Genomic DNA, 20,896 nt, shown 5'->3' on the forward strand with positions numbered 1-20,896 from the left:
AAAGCATATTTTGGTTCTGAGTTTAAATGGGATTTTCAGAAATCACTTATATCATCATTTAATTCCAGGTCTGCAAGCATATGGGTGTACGTACATGCTTCACAATAATCCCCACCTTCAATCCAGAAGACCGTGGAGGACTGCAAAAGCAAGGCAACCCTATACCAACAGTAGGAATATTCTCCAGCTGTTTTTTCCTAGCTTATCACAAGCAAGTAAGTAAATAGGTTCACTCAGAGTGAACCGCAGCAGTTAAATGCCATGATAAATTAAATAATAATAATAATTAAAATAAAAACAGACAAAACCTTCTCACTAAAAGCAGTGTTGAGAACAACTGCCATACTGTCACAATATATGTTGAGAAGATGCACATCACGGTTCAAGAAAATGTCTGCATATTCACAGCATTGTCAGAGAGCTGGTAACAGAAGGGCCCTCGGCAAAAAACAAATGTGCACAGCAGAGGGGAAGACTTATCCAGGGAACCAAAAAGAAGTGTGGGCTAAAAAAATATGTAAAAATGGAGAGGAAATAGAGATCAGTAAAATGGTTTGAGGCTACAAGGAGCAGAAGACAAAAGGGAAAAGAAAGGCTAAGATGAAGGTGACTAAAAAACAAAGGCAAACCAAGACCTTGGTAGTAGCCTGGGGCTTACTGAGCCCAAGGTAGTACTGAAGAGATGCAAAAAGGAGAGGTAGAATAGCAGAGCATGAGAAGAATGAGAAGATGTGAGAAGAAGGGATGAGTGCATGGGCAGAAGTGTGCAGAAGAACAATGAGGCACTCTAAGGAGGGAAGCCGAGCTTCACTTCCAGCAGGTATATGAGGGCATGATCAAGCAAGATGAATACGCTATTTAAAGTATTTTTCCAATTTCAAATTTTTTATGTAAGATTAGATATTTGCCCAATCATAGTCTGAAACCCAAACACATGTTAAAAACAAGATGTGACAAGGGTTTGATGAGGAAAGGATTAAAGGATTTATATGACTTGCACACAGCAGAGTCAGAGAAGGAGTAGATGAGAGGGACTGTTTGAATGGATGATGAGACAAATGTCTTAACTAGGCATCACAGACTAGGTATTTTGGAGTCATGAACTCCAGCAAACTTATTACAGGAATGAAAGATAAGAATAAAAAAGGGTACAGAATACTGCACATGGTTAGCCAAAACAGGAAAAGATGGGGGGGGGGGGGGGATGGGGAAAGGACATAGGAAAACTGCAGCAACGTCCTTGTGAATTAATATTTTTGAATACATTACATGCCTGATTAGATGGAGAGAAATTATACTGGGCAACATAAAATGTATCAGTTAGAACTCTTATAAGTTTCACATCAATTCACATCAGTAGTATTAAATTGTAAGTACCAGAAGGAAATATAATTTAAGGAAGAATGAACAATGCATAAGTAATACAGTGCAAGTTTACCTGAAATAATTGTCTAGTTGACATTATGATTTTAAAATTAAATGGCTCCTGATTATACATAGAGAATTTTTAAAAGGCTTCCATGGATAATAAACGATCTTTCCTAACAGGGAATAATGGAGTGTGCTAGATGCACCACACTGCGTTTTTATTCATTCCTTTCTCTTTATGTAACCTTTCTGGTATTGCCTGTGAAAACCAACTTCTGCCTTCCCACTTTACCAGATAAAGCACATGGACTGCATGTGGTCTTATCTCCCTGTTCAGAAATACTTGCCTGTGTTTTTATTTTATACTGTTTCCTTTAATTTTTTTTTATTTTTTTTTTTTTTTGCAAGGATGCAAAAACTCCTGGCTATCTAGGTTGCATGAAGAACTCAGTGAAACTTTACCAGGATAATCTGTGTTGAGTCTCATGCCAATACACTGCCTCCTGATTTTGCACAGGCTGTTAGCAAAAGAACAATTAAGGATAGGTTCCTTCTCCAGCTCCTGTCCCCAGAATTTCTTCTCAAAATTGTGAGTCTTATACTGCTGAAAAATAATATATTGCTGATAATCTCACTAATGGCCAACCTGCTGAAGACCTGGAGACTGATTTACTTTGGAACAAGCAACAGATCTGTGGTTAGAGCTTTATACTGCCTATGGGAGACCTCAGCTCCAGTCCCTAATCTGTATATGCTTGAGGATAAAGAATTATTGCTTCGTCCTCCATATGCCACATGATTAATTGAATAACTAGACTTCCAGACAAATCTTATTCCTCCAACACCACAGAGTACACTCAGTCCAAATAATTAAATGAGAATTGATCTGGAAAGTAGAGCAAAACATTTCAGTATGTAAAAGAGACTTGGCTTTCTGTAACTCCCATATATTGAAAGCAAGACCAATCTCAAGTACACTGAAAACACCCCCTGCATAAGCCTGTCTCAGGTCTATCCTAAAACGTAAACAAAGACACTAAATAACCTGATTTGGATGATTTAACTAAAACTCTCCTTGTGCCTCTTGGCTCCCACCCAGATGTGGCAAAAGAGGTGCTGGAACCTGAGTGCCCATTGTAGCTCTATGCCTTGAGCTCTGGGATCTTGGCCATTTTGTGATACATTACTTTCATTTCCTCCCTACCTCCCAATCAAAAGGTCTATATAATTCCTTTTTATTGCAGGTTTTTTGTTTGTTTGGTTTTGGTTGGTTGGGGTTTTTTACATCAAACCTCAAAATTCTTTAAAAATGGAACTTTGTTTTGGGGATATCTCTGCCTTGAGTTTTTGACTCAGACTTCATTTCAGTGGTTCTTGATCAGCCTCATGTACAGCTCAATTGCTACAAGGAATAGGTGATCCACACCATAACTAATAAGCAATTAGAGAGCTACTTGGCAGCTGATGTGATATCAATTTTGCATTGCATTGGCCTCAAAGTAATTTTGAGAGAAGTCCACAATGAAAGACAAGGGAAAGAAAAAGAAAGCCAAACTTAGAGGCAGTCAGTCGGCCTCCAGTCAGAATAAGATGTAAGAAATCAAAGATGTAGCTTATATGTTAAAGTAGACCAGCCAAGAAAATAAATTACTGTGTATTGGAGTCAAAGGTTATAGTCAAGGCCTTTCTATTACAACTGGAGAAACAATGATAGCAGTAACATGGCCAAGAGAGCAAAGATCAATAGCACTAGAGCAATGGATGGAAAGGGTTATAAAAACATCAAGACAAAGAAAAGCCAGCAGCCTCTGCCAAACTTACACAACCGCGTTTGGCAAAGGCAGGGACCACTGGGACCGGCAACACACAAGACATTAATGAGGCCACAGTGGTTCAACAGTCCTTTCAAGTAGCAGATACGTATTTCTGAAGTATTTAGTTTCTTCAGTGATTGATCAAGAGATGAATAAGCAGCATGCCAGATGCACTGGATTCTTCCTTTAAAGTCTCTTACCTTTAATGAAAAGAATTTACAGGACTGTGCTCGTAACAAATGAGGACTGATGCACTGGCAACCCATGAGTCAAACAGGGCACACCAGGGAAATTTTGGCTAGCTCCCAGGAAAGCCTACAGCTGTAAGACAAGCCAAATTTACAGTCCACTGAAAGATAACAGTAGAAAGCAAAAGTGAATTTGATGTGGGTGAAGAGGAAGCATTGCCAAGGACTGAACACACCTTGTTGGCCAACCAACCAAACTGGTAGAGTTACAGAAGAAAGATCAGTTACATGAGAACAAAAGAAAGGGTTTGATTGTGGGTAGGACAGCTGGAAACATCTGAGTCTGGCCTAGAAATACATTCCCTGACCTAAAGATACAAGTGCTGAGTTGCCCTTGGATTTCAGTTTAATGACACACAAATGCAGAGACACCAAAGCTGCCCTTAAGCAGTGGTAGCTCAGTCAGGAGGATGCCATAACTCAGTGCTGATATTGATGCTTCTCATGTTCTGCAACACATTCCCTGGCACTGGGACTCCAAGGGACTTTTTGTTAGAGATGGCCAGCTCTGTGCACTGATGCTAGGCCTTGGCTAGCATCTTGATGTTAGGTCCTGATAGATGTGAGCTAACTCTGTGCCCAGTACATCTACATCATGATCTTACTATGTTAAATTGTTATATTGTTACATTACATTACCAAGGTTTATTTCATTATCTACAACATCCCTTAGTCCCTCACTTTGAATAATGAAAAAATAATTATAAAAATATCCTACTCAACACCTGGACAGAAATAAATAGGATCCTTGTAAATAAGCTCCTTATCTTTACTTTTTCTTAGCATATTTTTCACCACCACAAAGATGTGCTATTTGTACTGAATAATATTATTGTCAGACTGGATCTTTTAACTTTTTAGAACCAATATTGTAAATCCATTTATCTGTGAAAAAAATTCCTAAAGTATTTTATTAAAGCAACTCTGGTCATTTTGGCATAGACATGTATTACTTTGGCAGAGCAAGCTTGTTGTTTGAGTCTCACATTAATTTCAGCATGTATGCTGTACTCTCATTTCATAAGTGATGCAAAATGTTTATTTTGGCCATCATCTTAATGAGATTTGATTCCAGGAAGGAAACCATTAAAGGTGATAAAAAGAGAGTTTAAATTAACATGTTTAAATACAAGTGAAGGGGGGAAGGGGGGAGGAAAAAAGGTATTTTCTGTGGTGTTCCCTTGTCTCTGCTGGCATGAAGGACTGTGCATAGAATGAACTACTTAACACAGGTACTCTAAATCTATGCCTTTGAAAGAGGAAGAAAGCTCACTCACATTTACTGTAAGAACAGCCATCTTTTGTTCCTGGATCATGAAGCCATTTGAAGCCTTTGGAATTGTTTGGGCAAGACAAGACTTAATCTGATAAACACAATACTATCCTATCATGCTTGCTGAGCAAGTTAAAGTAGAACACGAATAACTTTCATTGACCAGAGGAAGACAGTAATTACAATAGAAAAAAATATGACTAAAGTAGCACTGCTTTGCAAGTATTTTTAATGTATCAGGCCCTCAGCCTTCTAAAATTAATTAATGCTTTAATGAAAGTTGTCTATTATCTGACTAACAAATCTAGTTTTTCTAATATCCAGCTACCCTGGCTTTCAATTAGACTCAATAAGACTCAAAGAGCCAAGAACTGATGAGAAGGGACATCATACATGATTTATGGATGTCCTACTTTTGTGTATGGTACATTTATTATTCTACTTAATGCTTTCATATGGTTTCTAATTCATTCATTAGCGAAAGACTCACGTTACAGTTATCTCATTAAAGGTTATATCAATTTTCAGGCAGATTCTTAAGAAGCATATTTAGAAATTAAAGCTACAATCATTTTTTTTATTTAGCGTATGGATTTCAAATTATCTATTTAATTGTTGTCCTATTACCTATTTCTAGAGGGGTCAGTGGTTTTGGGTGGGTTTTTTTTTTGTTTGCTTGTTCTTTTGTTTGTGGGGTTTTTTTTACAGTTTTCTTGAACAACATTCAATAGCTTTCTTGCTATCTCATTATCTGGGTGGTCTTTTAAAATTTCAGTTTATGTTTCCTTATTCTCCCAACTCCAGTCAATAGTCTCTTGTTCCAACCATAAAAGTATGTATACAGCATGCCAGAGAGGTGTTCCTACAGCTAATAATCACCTTCCTCCTCCCATCCCATCCATCCTTTAACAGAGTCTTTCTACCATGGTCAATCTAGAAACGCTTAAAACTAAGTTTATGTCATAGTAGGCAATGGACAAAGGGGAGAGGCCTTTACGTAGTGTAGCTATAGTTTAAACAGAAAATAGTGGAAGAAAGGGAGCAAGTATTGTAATTTTCAAGTTAATGTCTATTGCCTGTATACACTTTCTCTGTGGCTAATTAGGCAAAGCCACAGCATCCTGTAGCACCATTCCAGAGAAAGCCTATGAGAAAGGTTTTGGCAACAGCATCTGCTTCATGCTTATTTTTCATCATCACCTTAGGACAAGGAATATAATTTCTATGCTGGTTTAGCTTTACTTTGCCTGAAGAATGCAAAAGCTCTAACAGTGCAGTCTTTAAGGTCATTCTTCCACTAACCTAAAACATTTGTGTTTTAATGACCTGTAAACTCAGAAGACTGCACTACTATAGAGCTGCATGGTACAGTACCTGAAATTAAAATGTTATAACATGAAATAATTTTTATTACATGAAATTGAAATATCTCTATTTGTAAAGGTTAGCCTCCAGAGCTGTGTTCTTAATTAGACAATACATTACACGTTGCACAAAGAAAGCATATCAGCAACAATTTGGCTAAACAGTGCAGAAAGCTGTAAGTGTTGCCAGACCACCACAGGACTGTAACAGAAATGACCCTTATTTCTCTCAGTATGTTTTCAAAAAGAAAACAAGATTACTACTACAATTAGTATCAGCAAAAAGATAACCTCTTATTCTAAAAACACCAACAGGAAAATGGGCAGAACCCATGAAGTTAAATTCAATCAATGGCATTGTGTAAATCAAGCAAAATTTACTTTAGCATATCGTAAATCTAAAAATCTTGATTTATATTGTCATTGATTTCTGTGCTACAGTTTATTACAGAATGACCATTCCCAAGGAGAATGTGTGTCCTCAGCCAGTCTGTACAAAGCAGACATTCCACTATTATTCTCCAACAGCTAATAAATGCTGAAATGTAAATCTGTTTCAATTTATGTTTAAATAAACACAGATAAAACATATGCAGTCAACCACTTTCCTACACTATTCAACGCCATTGTATTAGCAGTCTGGTTATATACCCTCAACACTTTTCATGATGCTCCTACTATATACTCGATTCAGAGCACTGTATCCACTAAAAGAATTTTCTGCTGGTTTATTGTGGTGCAGAGCCAAATACGAATTATCTCCATTACAAACTGTCAGTCATGACTGACCTTCAAAGGAAGGACAGCAAAACATTACTTAAATGCTTTTAGCAACCACAACAAAGACAGACAAAGGCTCTGTACCTCTCTGCTTACCTCCCTGGCTTATTCCGCTTTCCATGAACCGTTTTAATACTGAGGTGACTGAAAAAACATCATTCAGTTGACAGCTATGCAATCCTTTCAAACTCCAATATCCTCCCAGCTTGTGCATTTCATTTCAGAATTCAATATTTATTTTTTGCAAAAGAGATGCTGAAGTGCAGTAATTCTTGATCTATGAAGCATTATAAAAAGTGTGTTCAAAAGACCATCTTCTACTGCCTAATAATGTTTGTCTGTTTCACTGTGTTTTAAAAGCATCACAAATTAATGTGGCGATGGTACAAAGAATTATTATTTTTCTTATTCAAAGGCAATTTTTATAAGGTTTAATATTTAAAGGGTTACATACAAGAACACATTATTAACCATGTATTGAGGAACTTTACAGAAGCTGTCACTTTTCCTAACAATGTCAGAAATGAAGAACCAAAAGGATTATTCCAGAAGCTGAACTGCCAGATCCAACAAAACATTGACAGATAAGGAAACACATGCTGTCTTTTTATCTGAGTGCCCTTTATCTGCCTTTTAAATGTCACTGTAGGGGACTTCGGTTTTCATAAAGATAGCTCTCTGAGGGCACTAAGGGATTAAAAAAAAAAAAAAAAAGAAGAAAAAGTTCTTCTTCAGTCTTTATTCCTGAACATTATCAACACAACGCATATATTTATTGCGGGAAGTAGTGACTGAATTGTTTATGTGTCATGTGTCATGACCCCAGCACAGCCATTTTGTTCGTATGGTTTTGAATGTCAAGCATGTGTGATTCCACCGAGAACCCGTGTGCCAGGAAACCTCCCCTTTCCTTAGTCATATTTAGGCAGTAATAGGTTTCAGCCCACTTGTAAAAGGAACACAGAACATTGATAGCAGTATAGAAATCTCCTGAATTTCTGCTGTACTGTTCAGGGTAATGGAGTCAGTGCGGTTACAACTGGCGAGGAGTGCAAGGCTACCTCCAAAGCTGAATGCTGAAACACCCAAAATGCAGTTTGGGCACTGTCATAAAAAAGGTCAAACAAAGAGCAAGGATGGAAAATCCACTGATGTCAAAATTTCTGGGTCTTTTCTCGTGGAATTCAGTATAGCATGGCACAGAAATGATACATTAGCCTACTTCAATCAGAGGAATAAATGCAGTCATGTAAGCAATAATGAGGCAGCAGGGGGGGCTTGTTTGTGGGGTTTTTCCCTATTTCAGAAACCAAGTCAAAACATGTACAAGAAATTTGTACTGGATCAGCCCAAGATAAACACTTCTCTGAATATTCAGTTTGCTGAAACTATGTGTTTTGGTTCACACAAATACTTTCACCTGTGAATATGAGGTAAGTGGTACCCTGTACCCCTTAGTTCAGTGAAATGAGAAAGACTCAGGTTCAGGTTTTGCCTCTACCTCCTTTAGAGCAACGCTTTGAGAAAGGACTCCCACATTTGGGTAAACAGTCTTTCTCCACATGTGAGTTCCTCTGAACAACTGAGGTATCTTGAAAATGCTTAAGCAAAAGTGAAGGTCTTTGATTTGGCTGCAACTGTGGCTGAATTCTATCCAATTTCATGGAAAATCTCTTGTTTTGCCACCAAAAAAAAACCAATCAACCCCCCCCCCCCAAAAAAAAAAAAATTAAAAAATCAATAAGGAATTTCCTGGAGGACAAAACCCAATAATTTGAAGAATGGAAAAACATAGGTAGATTCTGTTCTGCTACATGTAAGTGTCTACTTTATAGCTGGGATGGGCCAGTGATAGGAATATGCAGCTGAAAGAAGAAGTATGGAACAGCTGACGCTTTTTCACAGATAAATTGCACAATGCTAACTGCCAATGCTGCCAATGAAACTTTAGGCTTCAGCTTAAAAACATGTAACATGCCTGCTCCTGAAATCCATTTTTCATTTAACTGTGCAGTTTATGAAAAAAATTAAATGACTTCAAGAAACATGTTCCCTTAATTAAAAAATGCAGAGAAAAGAAAACTTTGTGACCAATAAAGATCTGGACAATTTGTGAAAGATATGACTAACTTCTGTGCAAGTTTATCATCCCACTGAATGTTACAGAAAAATAATCCCAAAGTTGCTAGCAGTAAGATAATCAATTAAAACACTGGGTTGCTGAATATCCCACCATTTTTTTAACATTTTGCAAGTCATATAACAAGTGCCTTAAGGAGATTTTAGTGCATGTTACAACCTAATGCAATCTTTCCTGTTTTTCACAAAGACTGACAGCAAACACAATACCATGATAATGGTTCAGCATGCAATTATCCCTGCTGAAGTGCACAGAAGGAAGCAGCAAGCAAATGAGGCCAACTAATGCAGACTCTCTAGATCTCATTGTGCAAACAAAATCCAGAATGACAGAGCTGCAGGCTACCAGGTCTATTTGCAAGCCTTGCTGCAAATATGTTATGTCTAGTAAAATTACTTAAGAAAGGACTGAGATAACGGTGAGCATCATTCTCATTAGAAGGTGGATGTGAGTCTAGATGCCAAATACTGGGAAGACCTGATGTTTGGGGTCATGATATAAAGTGCAAAGGAACACAATAGTGATTATAACAATCTCACTATGGGTACTGATTGATACTGCCCACTGTTGTAATGTGTGACTAACATTTAGAGCTTGTAGCCATTCAGCACTGTATTTATAATAAGGTCTTAAAACTTCACTGTCTATTAGTATGGGACTTATCCTCTGTTGTTCCAAGCATCAGACAAACACATGACCTGGAAATGGAGAGGGACATAGTTGATACCTTACTGGATGTTGAGATCTTACTCCTCAGGAGGCTCCTTTGAGAAGTCACTGCAGAGGCATGATTTTCTCTTTATGCCTCCTCTGCCTGGTCCAGTGCCAATCCCTCTCTCAGGCTGGCAGTAACAGACATTAAGTGACAAAAAGTGACATCTGACTTTGTGTTATGTTTCATAGACAGCTAGCTTGGCTGTCTGCCCCAGCACTGGTTGACCTGCCACTTTATGGACTACTTGTTCTCCTCACTCATAATTTTTTGCCTTATTCTCACCTCATTTTGTAGCTTAATATACTTTCAAAAGTATTTTGATCACCTCCTCACAGGGTCTACAGAGGGAGTGAGCTTAGGGTAGTTTTACCGAATGGGAGAAGTAGGATACAGAGAGCCCTCTGAGTCCCAGAGCTAAGCTGTGTGTGGTCTTTCTGCACACCAGAAGCTAAATGGCCTTTGGAGTCAGAATCTGGCAGACTCAAGGCTGAGACCCCAGGTTCATCCAGTATTCAGAAAGAAGCTCCTTAGTCACTTCTATTATTATAATATAGTATAACTACATCTAGCCACAGATAGAACTATATATACATACATCTACATCTATCCCAGTGAAAATTAGGACATTACTGTACAGGGTGTAATAGGAAGATAAAACTACCATTTCAAATAACTTCCAAACTAACTGTAGTACAACGTATCACGCAACAGATGATGGAAGGCAAACAATTCATGAGCAACAACAAGCCACTTGCTGCAGAACTGTTGTAAGAACATCCTCTGCCTTATCCATTCCTCTTCCCTCCTCTCCCTCCCAAACAAAGAATGACTTTTGGTCTGTGGTCTCTTAAAAGCAGTCCTAAATTTCTGGTCTAATGGATCACTCTCAGCTATCAAAGATTCTCACAGGCTTATATGCGTTTTTATCAGACTGAGACAGAATCATTTGAATGTAACTTTGCGGATTGTTTGCCATGGCCTTACTGGGCCAGTTAACTGGGTGGATGCTGTGCCAGCAAAGGCTGCCACAGTATTTGAAAGAGAGAAGAGCTCCTAACAAGAACAACTGAAAAAAAGGAAGATACTTTATCTTATTTCAAGGCAAGGTATCCAATATCAGTGAAAAAAAAACCAGTAAGAGATTATGAAAAAACAGTCAGTGGAGTGGACAGCTGGGGAAATCTGAAATAATGTTTTTTCACTAATAACCTATCAGAGCATCTTCTCTTCTTGGGATTCTCAGGTCATTTACCTTCTGGTACACAGAAAGATCACACACAGCTTGGTGCTGTGACTCAGAGGGCCCTCTGTGTCCTACTCCTCTCATTCAGTAAAACTTCGTGACTTAGCCTTGAAAAAGAGGGCATCTTATATTACCAAAATACCACTGAGAAGAAACATGCATTTTTCATCTGAAGAAAAGTAAAAAGCAAATTCCATAGACGTTGTTCCATTTTTATGAGTAGAAAACTATATTAAGTGTCTCCAAAAAAATGTACCTATAAGATTTTTTTTAAAAAAAACTGGAAATGATTGGAGGGATTGGATGCCCCCACCTTTTTATCAAGCTCTCTTCATACAGTTGTTCTTATGGTACTCCAACAACGCCCATCAGTAGAGGCAATTTCAATGTTCAGAAAGTAGGGTTATTTTGTAGTCTGGTTCCCTTTCTTTGGCTGATCTTTAAAAGGAAGAAGCAAGTCTTGCATCAAAAGTCTTGAGTGGATACATAAAGGAAGAGAGATCAGGACATGCTGTATGTTACTACAGGGCCTTAGGGATGACATTCCACATGGAAACCATGGTTTCATAGAAAGTACAAAGAATTAGAAAAACAGACATTTCCAGCAGAAAAAAAAAAGATGTGGGAATAATGAAATAAGATATAGGGAAAAGAAAATTCTGGGCCTTGACATTTGTAATTAAACCTGCTGCATCAGGAAATGGGGAACTTAGACGTGTAAGGCCATGTCAGTAAGCAAGTAAAAGATGCATCTTCTCTGAGTATGTAGTATGAGCAAAACTAGACAAGAGGATACAGCATTATTTATGGGATAAATTTGACGTAAGCGTAAAAGCAGTTCTGCTGTGGTTTCACAGCCTCATGGTTTTCAGCTACCCAAAGCCACCCAGAAGACACTTACTTGAACTGTGCCTAGATTTGGAAAGGATTTCCACATTATTTAAATATAAAATGTGTTGTTTAAGCTGGGATCAGCTCCAGATTAAGACGGCACTAAACATACATATCTCTGTATGTGTATGAATATATACAAATAGGTAAGTAGTCAGTGTGCAGTTGCTGCTTAAGCACCCACTATCATCAATAGAAATCTTGTCACTACAACCCTTTGGGATTAGGGAAATAGTCAGTTCACCCTGAAGCAGACATCAAGGCTACATTCTACTAGCAGATGAAATGTGTCTGATACTTTTCTCTGGCAGTGTGAAAACTGATGTGGAAATGGCCCATGTCAGTACTCATCTCCAAAACAGGATGACCACATCGACTTTGGATATGGTCCCTGATCTATACTAATTTCCCGATAACCCAGAAATTGTTTAGAAATGTGCTAGATAGCTTAATAGACTACCAATAGGCTAGATTTCCACTGCCTATACTGAAGCTTGAATACCTAGTTCACATGTGGTTATCTATCTATTTATAGAAACATACATTTGTGGACTTTTCCACTGAACCCTCTCTCCAAGCACTAGTATCACTAGCACTGTGCTCTTCAGTGTGCTTGAAGGCAGACGGTTCAAATACTGGTGACAAAATAGATGTAATGGTATGGCAGAGGTATAGTTCTGAGCCATTCAGCCTTATGCAAAATGCTATGCAAAAGGCAACATAAGCTCTGTAGCTGTCTGTGAATCTTACATCCTATTGACATTAGCTGAGAGAAACTCTAATTAAATCAACTCAGTTCAATAACTCATGTAAACCAAACAAAACTGATGTGCTGAATTTAATGCTACTGTAGAGTTTCCAAGCAACAGAAAAAGAGACAGATTTTCACATTTATATAAGAAGGTATATAGTAATACCAAGGTGTGAAAGGGAAAATTTTGATATATTGAGCAAATTTATTACCTTTACATTTCTGAAACACTTCACGGGATATAAGTGAAAAAAGCATCTGAGGAGCTTGGCCCAGTCCTAGTACAACACATTTGTGTGCCCAACAGAGACTCTGGACATACCATACTGGCAGGCTACAAGGGACGATGCTTTAGCACCTCCATGAGGAGATAATTAAGACCTAGTGTGAGCTGTAACCTTCACTACAAGTCCTTCTGCTTTTCTCTCAAGTTCATCCCTAACTACATATACATATGTATGTGCATTTTTTAACAAGTGCATTAGACAGTAACATTTTTAATCATAAGTAGTTGGATCCACAGACTACTTCTACTTTCCACGTACTGCCTTGACCTTGGTGGTCCTCACATTCAGTATTGGAAAGACTTGGAATAAACACAAATAGACATTTGGAGAACTTGATCATTTCACTACTAACTCTCTAATATCTTGGATGATTGTGTAGTTTCTGAGATCCAAAATAAACCCATACAAATAGAAAACTCTTGAGTATTACAAAAAAGTATATAATTCCATATGTTAACCAAGCAATTTTAATATGAGTTGGACACACATCATTTAGAGAGACAGCTAAACAGAACATATGGGTAAGCGCTAAGGCATTTATAGAACAGTCAAAATGCTTCTAAGAGCTCTGGATTGTCCTCACTTCCCTCAGCAAACAATGTGCACTGAACACACACACACGGACACACACACACAAAAAAACACAACCAAACCCCAAACCAACAGGAACTTAACACTGGGTAACGTGACGGAAAGGCTTCTGTTAGTTATTTAAAACTCACTCCCAGAAAATAAATCCTTGCTCCTTAGGCAAACAAGCACTACAATTTCCCCAGGTTCAGTAAAATTACTGCTTAGCATGCATTCTTTATTGATAGTCACAAAACATCACTTTTTGACACAATACCTGCAGAATTCCTGGCTTCATAGCACTCTGCTGTGCATTGGCAACATTTTGCTTATCAGATGGTCCAGTCCTTAGCACAAAATGTAACCTTGTAATAATTCTACATTAAGCATCTTTTCACTCTACATTTCTACCTCGATGATGAAGAAAATGGACCTCAAGACACTGAAATTAGATTTAATTCAGTTTCCTCCCCTCTGCAGAGACACAACAGCACTGATTTATTTCAAAAAAATAACCCCCGTTGCTGGCTTTCATACTAAATCACAATGTGCTCTAGTCATGTAACTGGATTACTGGAAGCATTAACACTAGCAATTGCCCTTTCAAGTTGAGCAACCAACAGCATTGCTAAAGGCTGGAACAAAAAGGGTCAGCCAGGGCAAAACAACAAATGTTGCTGCTCGCCCTGTATGATAAAAACTGAAAAGCAGCAACAAGCAGTAAATGCTAGTTTGAAACAAAGAGGGAGTGATATATGTGCGTTTAAAAAAAAAAAAACCACCACAAAACAAAACAACAAAAAAAACCCCCAAACAAACAAAAAAACCAAACAAAACACCAAGACTCCCCTGGCAATGACATTAACATTACAACGTACTTCAGGTGACATTCAAGAGCGAGAAACAAAATGTTGAAGTGCAGAGACCTGGAAGGAGCAGGACTGTGCTTGGATTATGGCAGCCACCCTGCTGTGGGACAGCTGCCCTTTGGAGGAAGACATCTTCAAAATTTCTTAGGGTGGGATGTCTGACTCTCAGCACCTCAGCTTTAAAACATATGCTTCCCCAATGGCTTTTTTGGAAAGGACGACATTAAAAGCAAACCAAAAGCACTGTCCTTCAACGCATCCAGAGGCAGCTGAAGATCCCAAGCTACAAACAGCTTTCATGTCGTGATTAGCTCATGCTGTTATGCCCCCCTTTAAAGCACATATGGTTCTCAGCCAGAACAGAAGGCTTCAGAGCAGCAGCTCCATCCTAGAAATGTAGTAGCAAAGCTTCAGACCGAGGTCACTTAATGAGAACTTAATGTAGATTTAATAGGTCTTTTCTTTATGTGACTACCAATTGAAACTCTGCCTCATTTAGCTTTTAATGCAGGCACAGAGCCAGTCAACTTAAAATCAAGGTAGCCCCAGCATATTTTGCAGGTTTCTTCCATTGCAAACTGAGAACTGACTCCAGAAGTGTGCAAAGCTCTACTAAAATAACAGGCCATAAATAACAGCATCATTTAACGAAAAAATGAGGGGCCATGCATATTCTGAGTTCCTTGCACTAACAGAAAGGTTTCACTTTCACAGAGGGTGAAATAATACTTGCTATGGAAAGAGAGCAGGTACCTTTACTATGAGGCTGGCCCTGCTAGTTTACACTAGCTTGGGGCATAGGTGTATCCAGCTTGCTTGGCATCTCCTCTTCCTGATCAGTACCAGTCAGTGCTGACTGGGGACTCTGTGTACAGTTGGCATGTCCCCGGTGAAGTAAGAACGTCAGAACCTTATTTTGCTCTGATACGGACACTTACATACAACTGAATCTAGTCCACTAACTATGCTAGCCATCTAATCTCAAAGTAGGAGGTCTTGTTCATGTGGGACGCAACAAGTCCAGAGCACAGGTTTTGAGCCTAATTCCCGGATAGTATTTTTAACTGTTAAAACTTTAATGTAAGACTAATAAAATTACTAGCCTTTTTCCACCCGATTATTCTTTACTGTGTCACTAGCCTTTGTCGCATTTGGTGCGTTCACAAGGGCAGATCTCTAGAGGTACCGCCAGTGTGAGGAACGCATACAAGATCCTGAAAGACTTAGTGTGCTAACATGCCTTAATGTTGTATGCTCTATCTTCTTTCCTTGTTTGTAAAGGCCATTCTCTTTTAATCTAGCATCTTCTGTACAGAGTAATTTACAGAATTAGGCAAATAGCTGCTGATTGTAATTAGTCACATTGTTCCAGTTTAATCTTTATTAGTTCATTCTAATGAGTACGTGAGCCATTATGAATGGTTATTCTTCCCTCCAGGAAGTAGAAGGATGAACCCAGTGCTCTTCTCCATAATCAAGCAGGGCTACCTATGCAGCAGGGTGAGGCAGAGCAGTGTCTGAGCAGAGCATATACAGACTCTGCTGTGCACTCCACAGAGGACAGCTCTGCTCACAGTATGTGGCTCTACTGGCACGAAGCGTGAGGATGCAGCAGGGTGGCATCAACATACAGTTCCACTGACGTGCCCTCCACTGTAGGAGGGAGAACTGCCATCACTTTTTTTGAGAATGGGAAAGATCACATACAGTTAACTGAACAAGGACGGTCCCAGCCCACAGGTCACAGAAGGAGCACGTATGGCTTACACCAACAAAAACACAGGTCCTATTCTTTGCAAGAAACAGGCTTATTTTCAAACAGCTATGTAAGCATTATGGTGGATTTACTGGGGAAATAGAAATGAATGAAACCTTTGTGTCAGCCTTTTAAAAATCTCCCTGCCTCTGTAGAATTGTTCCATAAAGTACATTTTCTTGTGCCCTATGCAGAATCAGTTTAAAAACCATGCAGCAAAAGCAGTGCAAACATCAATCAAGACAAGAGGACTAAATGCACTGGAGGTAAAGGTAAGTTCTTTACCTACAGAGAGGCTATATTTTCCACGGGTTCATCAGATTGCTTGTTGATCACTGTGGGCCTATATGAAAGCAAATTCCACTGAAGTGAAGAGATTTGAGTTGTGCAGTCATTATTTAGATTTAATGACCAGCCAGACAGTGGAACACAAACTTTCGATTCCCCACATAACAATCTGTCTGTATTTACCTACAGGCATATTTATTCACAAAAAAAACCCCCAAAAAACCACCTCCAGAACCCGGAAAAAGGCACTTACCACAACAATCACATTCGTTGCAGGAATAGGAAGATTTTCTATTTCCAAATCTTGACCAGTCATAGCTAACAGATTAAGGGATGGGTCGTAGGCAGGTCTGGGGAAGGTTGATTTAACAATTATTGCAGGGTGCAACCTGCTTATTTTGGTGTGGGAAGAGGAATGGAAATTTTGTTTGGAATTCTTATAGCTGTCAGTATCCAGACTTTTCTCCACACTCTGCACATGGTGATAAATGAACACAGGCTTTCCACTCTTTCGCTGATGAATTGCCAAAAAGTGGTCATTGTCTCCAGAAAAGCAGCCTGTAGAAAGAGAAGAATAAGTTTAGAATGTCTCTCTTGGATATTCTGTAGACGGCACTGGAAATGTGACGAGATCTTTGGGTTCTGCAAGATTTGGAAAGAATATTTGTGTAATATAAGAATTCCCTTAAAAACCCACAATGCAATTTCTATAGCAATAGCTTAACACTACAGACAGTCTACTAAGTACATGAAGTGTATCACATTCTTAAACTTCTTTTTACATAGTCTTTTAAAATGTTATTTATACTTCCAGCCAGGGCAACATTTCAAAAATGATGTGCAAGAGCAGAGCACACGCTGAGCCAAGTCCAACTTTTGTATTGATATCAACTCCAATAGGAAAACATGTGCAGTCCACTTTCCAATTCACCCAGTAATAGCAAATATGAGAATTGCTGTGATCATCTTCTATATATGAGGATTTGAGGAGAAAAGGCCAAGAACCAAATCCAAAAATCAGACTTAAATACGTAAGAAAAAGAAGAAAGGTAAAGTTCAGATGCCTGAGACCATAATCATAACTCTGCATTCCTTGTTCAGCTGCTTAAATCAGGAAACATTACAGTCCCTTGTTATGACCCAGCCTTCATCAAGCATTGCCTAGCCAGCCAACAGAGCACCTGGCTCGCTACAGAGGAGATACAGGTGTGTGCATTTAGCCATACTTTGCATACCCTGATGTTGGGCACAAAGAACTCTTAGATTACATGGTTTTAATAAACTATGTATTAGTAATAAATAAGTTTTCTTTTGATAGTCAAAATACTTTCTAATTATGCCTTTACAAAAGGAACCAGAACTAAATTTTTTTTTTTTTTTTTTTTAATGGCTGAAACACAGTGAATCTTCCATGCCTTTATGAAGAACAGAGCAGCTATAACAGCCCAGTTCAGCTTCTAGTCTGGAAGACGGGCTGTCCCTCTGAGCAGTAAAATAGGCAAGGATCAGCTCCTTTACAGACAAAAAGTAACTGAAACTGCATTAGTCATCTACTGGAAGAGCGCTCTGAGAAACCCACTGTGCTACAAAAGGGACTTTGTGTTCTAAGAGAAGTGAACCCAGAGAGCTTGCTCTGATCAGCCTGGAATTTCCTCTTGAGAAGCTGTTGGAGTTAATGGCAATGTTGAATTTCTGTGCTGATTTTTAGTTTAAAATATATAAAATAAATGTTATTTTAATTCTCATAATGAGCTGTGAAGAACAGTTAAGAACCAACAACATGTTTCAATTCAGGTTGAACAATAAATCATTTTGCTCTATTCAGACTGATTTTTGCCTCTGATTTTTTTGCTTCTGTAAGCAAATCAAAATAATCAGTCATTTGCACAGCTCTACCCAGTGCCCTTAGGAGATCTCAGTGTAGGTAATTACATTCTGTTGACCTCATTTCCTCGAGAAATTTCAGTTAGGAAAATCAAGGACAATACCTTATTCATGCTACAGTATTGCCAAGCATCATCGGGAAACACATTCTCTGCCATAAGCAGGTCCATGTCAGTAGGCAGTAAAGCAATTTGTAACATACATGAGCAGAAAAGCAATATGAAGAAGACAACACAGAATCCTGCATTTTGCAGTACACTTAGAAATACTCCTATAAAGTACAATGCTAAACCTAAGGCTACTCTTTTACGCGGTAAAAACACACACCGGTAATTTCCTAGATAACCACTTAGGTCACATGTGTACATCTGTTGTCAGGTTTTGATTGGGAAGATGACTGGGAGCAAGAGGGAAAAAAAAAAAAAAGGAAACTGCAGAGTATAGTCTTAAAGGTTGCTGAATTTCAAAGCTTGTTCAGCTTGCTGGGATCTCATTAAGCTTTGTGGAGGCTGGCTTCATTGATAAAATCCTGAGGGTTTGTCTTACCTAACAATGTAGAGAGTTGTGAATGGCAAAATAAAAACAAGAAAACATCAGCACTTCCCATAGCCACCTACTTCCCACAGTCACTTCTTTTTCATGTCTTCTGATCATAGATAAATACAGGAATGTAACTACAGACACATTTGGTGACTGTGGTTCCTCTTTGCTTCCTTCATTCCTACATCCTTGTTTCTGAGGAGTTTCTCCACTGTGATTCTCCTGGAATTCTTTATATTGTACTTCCTACACACTTAAATATTTCAAATTCCCCTTTTATTTCATTTCTTTTTACTGAAAGAAGCATAAAAAAAATATAAATAAGAACTAGCCCAAATTGTGCACTGAATAGTATTAAGGTAAATCCCAAGTATGACCTCAGAGTTAATCCTGGCTGAATCCAGAGTAACACAGAAAAACATGAATAGTTTTCTTATTTTTGATAAAACAATAAAGGAAGCGGCTGAAAGGTTTGCCTGCTCATCAGTCTCATTACTTTTTAACAGCATTATCACCATTTCCCACCAAATCCCAGCAAGCTTGCTTCCATTAGAATGCTAAAAATCACACCAGCAACACAGATCCCTGCAGTGGATTCGATACATGGTCCGATGCAGCAGATTTTCAAGATGGACAACAAAATATGTTTTGGTAAAGAGCCATCCTGTAGAAATAAGAAATTAATAAGTCTAATTACACAACATACTTTTTGCACTCTCACAAATCTATTTTTACCAGCTGACAGCACAGAGGTTCAAATGCATTTCAAGAAAATTAGAAGGCTGAATTTGGGTTTTGGAGAAGTCCATGTAGCCCCAGTAGCTTAAGTAGGTTACATGCATTTAGGGTGCCCCATGTGAAAAACTTCATTGACCTCAGTAGACCTAAGTAGCCCTCATAGGATAAAGCCCCAAACACAATCAGAGTTTGGCTCCCAGACTGTGACGGATGCCTCCGGTGACCCTAACAAGCGGGCCCCCTTTGATACTACAGGGGAACGTAAAGCTTTCTCTTAAGCTCATGAAGGGGTAAAATATTCTCTCTTGACCCCCAGACTTCAGCTCTGAACACAAGCAGTATGCACCTAGGAGACACTCAGAGAAACAAGTCATTAAGAAACACCAGCACTTCTGCTACACTTCACCTCTAAATACTGCCAGTCTCCAACCCTTAAGAGAGAGAAAACTGGGATTCCTGTATCAAGTTCTACATCTATACAGAAAAAGCAAATGCTCCTTTGTGGTCACCAGGGAAACCATGAGAAGCTATGAAGAACTGAAGTATGACAGCAAAAAAGTGATTTTGGTGCCTGTTAAGCTTCAGATATCCCAACACATGCAGAAATTCAGAAAATGAGGCTTAGGACAAGGCTCAAAAAAATAGAATTCCTAGAGGTATCTCTTCCATAAGCTTAGCAAACCGGATCCTAAAGTGAGTTTTGATATTCTGCTCACACTACTCTGTCTGAACTCTACTGCCAAATGTAGTTATTCATGACTGACTTGTAATATTCACCCAGTGCTGATATCACCCTTTAACTAAAATAATTTTATTCTACCTCCTAAAATTCCCTCCCCTCAAATGTATTTATAAAGAATTATAGTTTATTCTGCCTTGGCATTGAGGACAATAGACTAGATGTTCAGACTGTGATTCCACGCTATTTCTTCTAATCAAAAAGACTCTGAGTCTTCACCTATTTCTAAGTCACCTATAGCTTTACCTGTAGCTAAGTATAGCAATTTTTATGTCAGTGGAAAATATTATTTCATTATTTTTTCCAAAATGAACAATAATCCATGGTTACTTTCAAACTCACATCAGACCTTCTCTTTGCAGCAGGTTTGTATGTATCTTTGCTCCTGGAAGTCCACCTACCCTTCCTCCTTGTAGATCATCTCACCTTATAACCATTCCTGTTCCCCTCAGTAACAGATGCTGCACTGTGACTTTATACTGGTATGATTTGTTGATTCTGTCTTCCAGTTCTTCTGTCTTTACAATGTAGTGATTGGTCATCACTCTTTTTATTAGGCTTTAGCTCCTGATGAATATTGTTAGAGGTCTTCCTCTGTTCTTTATCTGCTGGTTGACTTTTCCTTCTTCCTTCCACAC

At 38.6% G+C, this 20,896-nt stretch overlaps 1 protein-coding gene across 2 annotated transcripts in view; it reads right to left on the minus strand.

Annotated features, from left to right (window-relative positions):
- The window catches only part of PTPRR (protein tyrosine phosphatase receptor type R), a 148,351-nt gene that overhangs the window by 117,494 nt on the left and 9,961 nt on the right, over positions 1–20,896 (minus strand). For both annotated transcript variants that reach the window (XM_055712525.1, XM_055712523.1), the window contains exon 2: positions 16,611–16,915. In XM_055712525.1, the coding sequence (XP_055568500.1) occupies positions 16,611–16,915 (305 nt within the window). The remainder of the gene's footprint in view (positions 1–16,610; positions 16,916–20,896) is intronic.

The sequence above is a fragment of the Falco cherrug genome, chromosome 5, assembly GCF_023634085.1.
Source record: "Falco cherrug isolate bFalChe1 chromosome 5, bFalChe1.pri, whole genome shotgun sequence".
Classification (NCBI taxonomy): Eukaryota; Metazoa; Chordata; class Aves; order Falconiformes; family Falconidae; genus Falco; species Falco cherrug.